Raw genomic sequence first — 9363 nt, 5'->3', positions numbered from 1 at the left:
TCCTTCTGAAGACTGCGCTATGTTGTCTCCCAGGCTAATTTCTTTCTCAAACTGGGGAAGCCGTATCTTACAACTAGAACTGACAAAAAGAAGATAGGATGATTTATGCGGTTCATAATTCTCATTTATCTCTTATCGTGACAAGTTGGTCAGTCTGGAATGAATCCATATCTTGTTTAGTCGCGGCATTATCTTAATGCAGAAACTGCGATGATATATCATACCATTATGCACTCCTATTTGCGTATATATATATATATATATATATATATATATATATATAGAGAGAGAGAGAGAGAGAGAGAGAGATTTGATTGTGCACGGGGTAATAATTAGCGCTAGAAATTTATAAATTTATATAAAACTATAAAAGGCATGATGGATATGCACAACTATTTGATCATATGTTAAACTTTCAACAATTAAAATTCCTTATATCTGTATCTTTTATAGGCGCATAAGAACATAACTATTTCCCTTTTCCAATCATTCTGTTTCAAAATACACCCCCATGAAACCGAAGAAATTAATATTCTTATCAAATTGTATCAGACAATAATCTCCCGAATCTGGGGTTTTATGGACGAGTGGTTGACTTTATCGCCATGTAGAATTGTGGAAGGAAATCTATGCGAGAGGCAACTACTGTACTCAATGTGTCTTCGTTATGTGTGCACTTGTGCAGTGTTGTAGAACTATCGCTAGTTTGGTTGAATTGTTGAAACATTATTGTCGTTGCACATATGACTTCCACAGGTCACGTCTGATTCTACAGCGTTTATGTGGCTATGTCAGACATGAGTGTCAGATCAGTCAGATATTTGGGATATTTTTCTATCGGGCAGTGGTGGTTAGCGCGCTATCAGCGAGATTATACAGATTATTCTTTACTCAGGGGGAAATTTATGATGTCAAATGGTAACAGGTGAAACGTTAAAGCATGAGAAACATTTTTTTTATGTATTTCAATGAAATTGGAGAGAACATTCAAAGTCACAATGCTCCCCGCAGATTTGAATAAAAGGTGAATTATGCTTACTATTACTTGTTAAGTCATTTTTTCTAAAACACGTTCGGTAAATAAATCTACCCTATGTAAGTAGCTTTCCTCCTGTGCATGCAGTATCTTACTATTTGTACAAACATTCGTGACGTAAAGTAAACCAAAAGATATCAGTGTATTTGTCTTATTTGTTGGAAATGGTTTTTTTTTTCATTTGATTTAAAACTATGTTTAGTCAAAAGAAAAGGTTCCATGTGTAACATCTTCCAGTATCTATTAAATATGAACCTCTATGGTCCTAATGCCTGCACAAAGGCATGTATGGGTACAGGTATACCGATGCATATGCGTAATTAGAAATATGTGACCTGCAGATACCATTCAAGTAACACGGAAGTTTTGAGTAACGTTTCAGGCATATGGTTGCTTGGGGGCTGTTTCAGCGCCAGTAACAATCGTCACTATCAATCGACAACAAAAACTCAGAGAGTTACTAACAATGCCCATTGTCACGGACATTACAACACGGAGACTTATTAACAACGCCCACTGTCATATACATTACAACAGGGAGAGTTAGTAACAACGGCCACTGTCATGGACATTACAACAGGGAGAGTTAGTAACAACGCCCGCTGTCATGGACAGTACAGAGCGTCAGTAACAAGAATGTCACTGACAACACACAGCATCAGTAACAGCGACAAGTGTCATAGACAACACGTAATGTTAGCAACATGGCGAGTCAGTACAACGCCAAGTGTCTCATGAACAGCACAGGGAGTCAGTAACAACGCCCACTGTCTAGAACAACAGTAGATGTCAATAATGTCCACTGTGTTAGTAGCAACACCCACGCCCAGGGACAACACGTAGTCAAGTAAGAGTAAGTGAACTTATGTTTTTGTAGCGCTTTGCAGGATACCAACAATATCACGGTTTCCACACGAAACCGGGAGTGACTAACGAAGGCCTTTGCCACTAGACTACCCCACCGTCCAGTTTGAGTGAGAACGCATACTATACTGTCATGAACAGCACAGGGCGTCAGTAACAACTCCCGCTTTTATGGACAACACATTGTACTAGTAATAACAACTTGGAGGGTTACTATCAGCGTTTCATGCAGTAGAGATCACGGCGCGTAAGTAGCAACAGTAACTGTCACGGCATACACAGAAAATCCGAAAAACGCCTACTTTCAGGGACAACACAAAGTGTCAGTAACAGTGTCTACACAACACAGAATGCTAATGACAACGTCTACAGTCATGGACAACAGAGTGTTAATGACAACGTCTAATGCCATGGAAAACACAGAGTGTTGATGGCAACGTCTAATGTCATGGACAACACAGAGTTTTAATGACAACCTCAGCTGTCATGCACAACACAGAGTGTGAATGACAACGTCTACTGTCATGGACAACACAGAGTGTTAATGACAACGTCTAATGTCATGGACAACACAGAGTTTTAATGACAGCCTCAGCTGTCATGGACAACACAGAGTGTTAATGACAACGTCTACTGTCATGGACAACACAGAGTGTGAATGACAACATCTACTGTCATGGACAACACAGAGTGTTAATGACAGCGTCTACTGACATGGACAACACAAAGTCTAAGTAACAGTGCCCACTGTCATGCACGACACAGCATAAAAAATTACATCCACTGTCATGGACAACACGTAGCGTTGGTAACAGTGCCCACTTTCATGGACGACACTGAGTGTGAATAACCACGCCCACTGTTATGGACAACACGGAATTTGAGTAACTACGCCCGCTGTCATGGATAACACTGAGTGTGAGTAACCTCGCCTACATTCACGGATAACACGGAGTGTTAGAAGTCACGCCCATTTGTCATGGGTAACATGGAGTGTTAGTAACCACGACTACATTCATGGATAACAGGGAGTGTTAGAAGCCACGCCCAACAGTCACGGACAATGCTGAGCGTCAGTCACCACGCGCAGTTACTGGCATTCACCATCATCAAATGCTTCATAAAATCACACACATTTTCCTTCTGCAACTTAACATATCGATTGGTAACAAAATAATATTACAAAGATTGTCTTTGATACATTAAAATTGGTATGGTAATCACACAGCCATACGTCAGAGATTCACACATACTTGAATGCACATGTATCTGTTAGTAATGGTGATCTGTGTATTTACATTTGTCAGTGTTTGGTGGTACCTCTACCGTACATCTCACGACACTTTAACTTCCCGTAGGATATAGTGAACTGATTCAGTTTAACGAGCTAGCAAACTGCAGAATTTCTGTGAACTGGTTCATACTTTACACCATATATAAACAGTATACTCATGATGATCGCATTAACAGTGTGAAACCGGTTACAGTTGGAGAGAGAGAGAGAGAGGAGTGAGAGAGAGAGATAGAGAGAGAGAGATGGTTTTCCTTTGTCAAGTTGTTCTCAAACCTCACTTGTACTTTATCCCAGTTGCCTGTTTTAAGCTCACATCTCAACCTGGATAATAATTTATATTTATCTGTAAGATTAATCGTTAAATTATGTCCACTGGTCCTAATGTTATTAGGTCATCAACGTTTTCGAGTTTCATTACAGTATTTTTAAAGTTTCCCAGTCTGAAAGGTCCATTATCTTCACATGAATGTAAGGTGTTACATTCATCATTCACAGAAAAGGCAATAAATTAAAGCAAGATTGATTTGTAAGAATGGTACGTAACGAGAATCCTCATTACTTTATAATGTGATTTCGTACAGTAACGCTAATCAGCTCGTTCATTCAGTAATAGCCAAGTAGTGACGTCATTAGTGAACGAAACTACATCGCTCACATGCTTGCTATTCTACACCAGAAGATGCAGTAAACAATATTCATTTTGTTTAAGTGTGAATGCCACAATGATACATCTTAGCTTAAGAAAGAATATCACACGGAGGATGTGCGTGTGAATAGATATTTCGAATGTTTTGTCATTCAGTTGTAACTTTCTTCCACATCTGCGGTCCTTTTAATCACCGTTTACAAATCATTTAAGTCATGCAATGTCAGGAAGATAAGTATCCCCCTTGTATTGAATAGATGAAAATGTCTGTTAAATCAATGTTCCTAATGCCAATTTCAAATAGGATCGTTGTAATTTACAATTTGATAGATTCCTATTTCTGACATTTCTGAATAATATAATTACCACTTATGTCAAATCTCATTTTTCACACTCACGAAGTCTTTATGCAGGAGCAACACGAGCATTGGCATTAACGAGAAGAGTCAATTACATATCCTAAACGCGACACTCTTAATGCGTGTCCATTTCGCAGCACTAAAGGTTTACAAAGCCACTGCCAAAGGCGACCAATCATAATTTGTCTCAAAGAGTACCTTAGAAATGCCATATCATATGGGCGTGGCATCATGTGAGGCGCAATTTGATTATTAATGGTTTTTGAAATTACCTGTGACTCTAACAATGAGCATTCGTACCTGCGTCTTCTCATACCTTCATAAACAGCCATCTTCAATTTCATGTCCATTTCATTAGAAGCATCATACAGGTGTGTCCGATCACGACCTTACTTACATAGCGCTTGTCCTCATCCGCTTTGACATTGTCTTTGATCTGTTCGCTGACGACTACAAGTGAAACGCATATCTTGGTTTATGTTAGATGTGATATTTGAGAAATATCGCCAGCACATTGAGGACTTCAGCTAAGAATGTCTGACACGGATGGATCAAATAGGGGAAAAAAGACATTTTCTATAGACAGTATTCTATCCACAGAATCGTGTGAGCCACCAGAAGTGCTCAAGCCGCTGTGGAACACCCGAGACCCGGAAGTCTTGCGGAGGGCCTATTTGGGCTTTCTACCACTGGTCACACCAGACGTCCAGTTGTTAACCCTCGGGGGGCAAGTCAACCGGACACTGCCTAACCCCACCCTCCTAGGCCAACTACAGGCGTGGTATCAGCTCTCACAAACACGGCAGCAGCTTCACTGTGAGTATTATATAACATTCTCATCGTGCTGGTCTTGCTTGGATATTCATTTCACCCAGTGATGACGTTAAGTAAACATTTGTTCCATCGTGTTGTGTTTTTGTAGCAGATGATATATGTAATCCTCATCCCAGGGAATAACACACCCAACTTTACTTGTACTCATGAACCAAAAACATTGGAATATAGAAAAAAAATGTATTTCATCATACACGCCGTAATTCATTTATTGACATATTTGCTACTTGATGCGATAGTTTTATTGATTTTTATGCATTGTGAAATATCACAAAATACGCTGTTGATATCGATCACAGCGTCTACTACAGTATATGATAATCTTACACTCGTGAGCAAGGTGCTGGTGTGATAAGATTTTTTTTTTCTACTGGGGCAAAATGCTTATTTAATAATCACTATTTTCTTGTGGTGATAATAATTATTCATATGCATATTACAAAATGTATTTATCACTGCATAAAATAATAATTCAGGCCTGGGCAGTTTTCAGTGACGAATGCTAATGTACATTGCAATTACAAATGAAACTGTTATTGAAAGTTTACAAATACTAAATATTACAGGATCCATAGCAGAAGATGAAAAGTGTGTTTTGATAGAATTAACGCCATTGTTTGCCAGACACTACTGGAGTACTCATTTCGAGTATAATTAATTTTGTTTTTATCATAGTAACTGCATGCGTGTACTCATAAACCTTTGACAATTGCAATAATTACCAAAGTGTCTGTTCGCATTGTCATAGATGACCATTTGTATTTGCTAAATGAAAGTCTAAAGGAATATACAAACGATGTATGTATGTATGTATGTATGTATGTGTGTGTGTGTGTGTGTGTGTGTGTGTGTGTGTGTGTGTGTGTGTGTGTGTATGTATGTATGTATGTATGTATGTATGTATGTATGTATGTATGTATGTATGTATGTGTATGTGTGTGTATGTGTGTGTGTAATCAAGGGACTTCCTGGGACATGGATCACAGAATACATAAAAAATGACTCTCGAACCCTTTATGTCCGACATTGTGTCAAAAACAGTTCGTAGAAAATTATGTGCTTCATCTCAAAATAATCTGCTTAGTTAACATATCTTAATGTTATCATACGTCTAAATTCTGTTTTTGTAATGATTGGTCTTAGATGGAGACATTGAGCACCAGTTGATCTATGGAAGGGCACTGGAAAGGTACCATGAGTACAGAGACAACAGAGACAAAGAAACTAAACTAACACCACCTTCTGCCCCTGAAACGTCACCAACACCACCTGTAATATCATCCACATCTACGGCTGCAGCCGAATATTCACCAAGAGCTGGTGTCGAACAGTCAGATGTCGTTTGTGAAGATGAAGAAGACAATCTCACGTCCAGTCAAGATGATGGTTGCAAATCTTCGATAGACGGTTGTGGGGACTCAGATAAACAGCGAAAGAAGAAAACTCGAACGGTATTTTCCAGAACACAGGTTTTTCAACTTGAATCAACGTTTGACATGAAAAGGTATCTATCCAGTTCCGAGAGAGCGGGTTTGGCAGCTTCCTTAAATTTGACTGAAACTCAAGTGAAAATCTGGTTCCAAAATCGCAGAAACAAATGGAAAAGACAGATTACTACAGAACTTGAAAATGCTAACATGGGACATGTTCCTTCCCGCCTGCTGAGGGTTCCTAATCTGTTCTACAGGGATCTGCACAGACCAAGCTCACCCGATATAGATGAGGATGGGACGAAGCAGCTTGGTGTCCAAAATCTGACAGAATCCCTATACTTCGCGCGACGTTTCCATCCTTACCCATACACAGTGAGCAAACCCAATACGGACATATAGTTGCAACTTTCTGTGTCAGTGGCCTATTGGTTTATGGATCATAAAGTGTACATATGTATATGGAATTTATGTGTGACAATCGATTTGAAAATAAATTTTCATGTTATAAATACCGTGATCAATAAAGCCTTAAGAACATATTGTGATGTGTGTTTTCAGTATAATGACATCTGAGAGTAATGCTGTGAGCGTATGCATCGTCACGTTAAGATGTTTAGTGTGTGCACTACACAATATAAATCCATTGTGGTGAGAATATGATTTATCTTGTTAACGTCAGTGTGTTGAATGTAAGCTTCATCGTGTATCACCTGTGCGTTTCGAGTGTATGCCTCATCCTGTATAACGTCAGTGTGTTGAGTGTTTTCCTCATCCTGTATGACGTCGGTGTAGTTTAAGCTTCACCATAACGTCAGTGTTTGGGCTGTAAACGCCACGTTATTAATGTCAGTGGTTTGAATATAAGCTTCACACTGCATGACGTCAATGTCAAGAATGCATGCTTCAACTTGTATGACATATGCCTCACCCATTATCAATGTTCGTGACGTCACCATCGCATTCCGAATGAACTCGGGATATTCCGTCGCGCTGATCGGAAACGGCCTTTACGATGTCGTCAGTTTCGACACGGGCCTGCCGAGGATTTCAGGGTGAACATTGCTAACTGGCAGTGACACTGATTGAGTTCTCTCAGTTCGTTATTCACACCGTTAATTAGTGTTACCTGGGACTGGCGGCAATTACAAATCAGTTCGCTATAGCCATTAGTACGTTATGGAGAATTCGTTATTCACTACTTTTTTACATGATAATATACAAAGGTTAATTCGGAACTTTTAGAACAGTTCTCTATAGCCGTCAGTTCGTTATATCCATGTTCGTTTTAAAAGTATTCTACTGTATGTGTATGGAGTTATTGGAGCGTATGCCTCACCCAGTATGTGTGTAATAATGTGTGTAGAACTTATGTTTCTCTCTATGTGGCGTCAGTTTGTTTAGTGCATACATTATTCTGCGCGACGTCAGTTTAGAGGTTTGTACGCTTCACACTGTATAACGTCAGTTTGCTGAGTTGTATGCTTCATTCTGTATGACGTCACTCTTTATGCTTCACGCTCCATAACATCAGATCAGTTTTTTAAGTTGTATGCTTCACACTATATGAAGCCAGTTTGTTGAGGTGTACGCTTCAGACTGTATGACGTCACATTCCTGTGTTGTATCCTTCAGTCTGTATGACGTCAGTTTGTTGAGGTGTATTCTTAACACTGTATGATGTCAGCTTGTTGAGTTGTATGTTTCATACTGTATGACGTCAGTTTGCTGAATTGTGTGCTTCAGTCTGTATGACGTCAGTTTGTTTAGGTGTAATCTTCACACTGTAGGACGACAGTCTGTTGAGTTCCATGCTTCACACTGTATGACGTTGGTTTCTTGAAGTGTATGTTTTACACTGTATGGCGTTGGTTTCTTCAGGTTTATGGTTCATATTGTGCGACGTCATATTGTTTAACTATATGCTTCACACTGTATGGACATCACTTTATGATTCATGCTCTATAACATCAGATCAGTTTTTAAAGTTTTGTGCTTCACGCTGCATGACGTCAGCTTGTTGAGGTGTATGCTTCACACTGCATGACGTCAATTTGTTTAGGTATATGTTTCACACTATATGACGTCAGTTTGCTGAATTGTGTGCTTCTCACTGTATGACGTTGGTGTGTTGAGTTGTATGCTTCACACTGTATCAGGTCCGTCTGTTGAGTTGTATGTCTCATCCTGTATGACGTCAGAATGCTGAAGTGTGTGCTTCACTCTATATCACGTCAGCTTGTTGAGGTGTATGCTTCACGCTGCATGACGTCAGTTTGCTGAGTTGTATGTTTCATACTGTATGACATCAGTTCGCTGAATTGTGTGCTTCATACTGTATGACGTCAGCTTGTTGAGATGTATGCTTCACACTGTGTGACGTCAGTTTGTTGAGGTGTATGCTTCACACTGTATGGCGCCAGTTTGTTGAGATGTATGCTTGGCACTGTATGACATCAGCTTGTTGAGGTGTATGCTTCACACTGTATGACGTCAGTTTGTTAAGATGTATGCCTCATTCTGTATGACGTCAGCTTGTTGAGGTGTATGCTTCACACTGTATGACATCAGCTTGTTGAGGTGTATGGTTCACACTGTATGACGTCAGTTTGTTGAGATGTATGCTTGGCACTGTATGATGTCAGCTTGTTGAAGTGTACACTTCACACTGTATGACGCGTTAAGGTTATGCTTGGAGCAGAGATGCTATATTTGATCTGGATACCACCAATGATATACATTTTAGAAACGCGAAACCGAAATTAACAAACTCGAAGAGAAAATGCAATGCTTTGGGCTATTGATATCGATGAAAATGTATGGCTATTTGTTACAAGGATACACTTTAGGCATGGTGCTTTATCATTAATAGATCACTTGTTAAGACCATTTACTTTGAT

General features: G+C 39.4%; 1 protein-coding gene across 1 annotated transcript; it reads left to right on the top strand.

The window, feature by feature from the left end:
• The first annotated feature begins 4732 nt into the window (after window positions 1-4732).
• Window positions 4733-7003, top strand: LOC137266007 (homeobox protein zampogna-like). The gene is made up of 2 exons (XM_067801507.1): window positions 4733-5015; window positions 6177-7003. The coding sequence occupies exons 1-2, from the start codon at window positions 4733-4735 to the stop codon at window positions 6863-6865; spliced, it is 972 nt and encodes a 323-aa protein (XP_067657608.1). The 3' UTR covers window positions 6866-7003.
• The last annotated feature ends 2360 nt before the right edge of the window (window positions 7004-9363 follow it).

This window comes from Haliotis asinina, chromosome 15 (assembly GCF_037392515.1).
Source record: "Haliotis asinina isolate JCU_RB_2024 chromosome 15, JCU_Hal_asi_v2, whole genome shotgun sequence".
Classification (NCBI taxonomy): domain Eukaryota; kingdom Metazoa; phylum Mollusca; class Gastropoda; order Lepetellida; family Haliotidae; genus Haliotis; species Haliotis asinina.
Note: the sequence above shows the minus strand (reverse complement) of the source record. Positions and strands in the feature narration are given on the sequence as shown.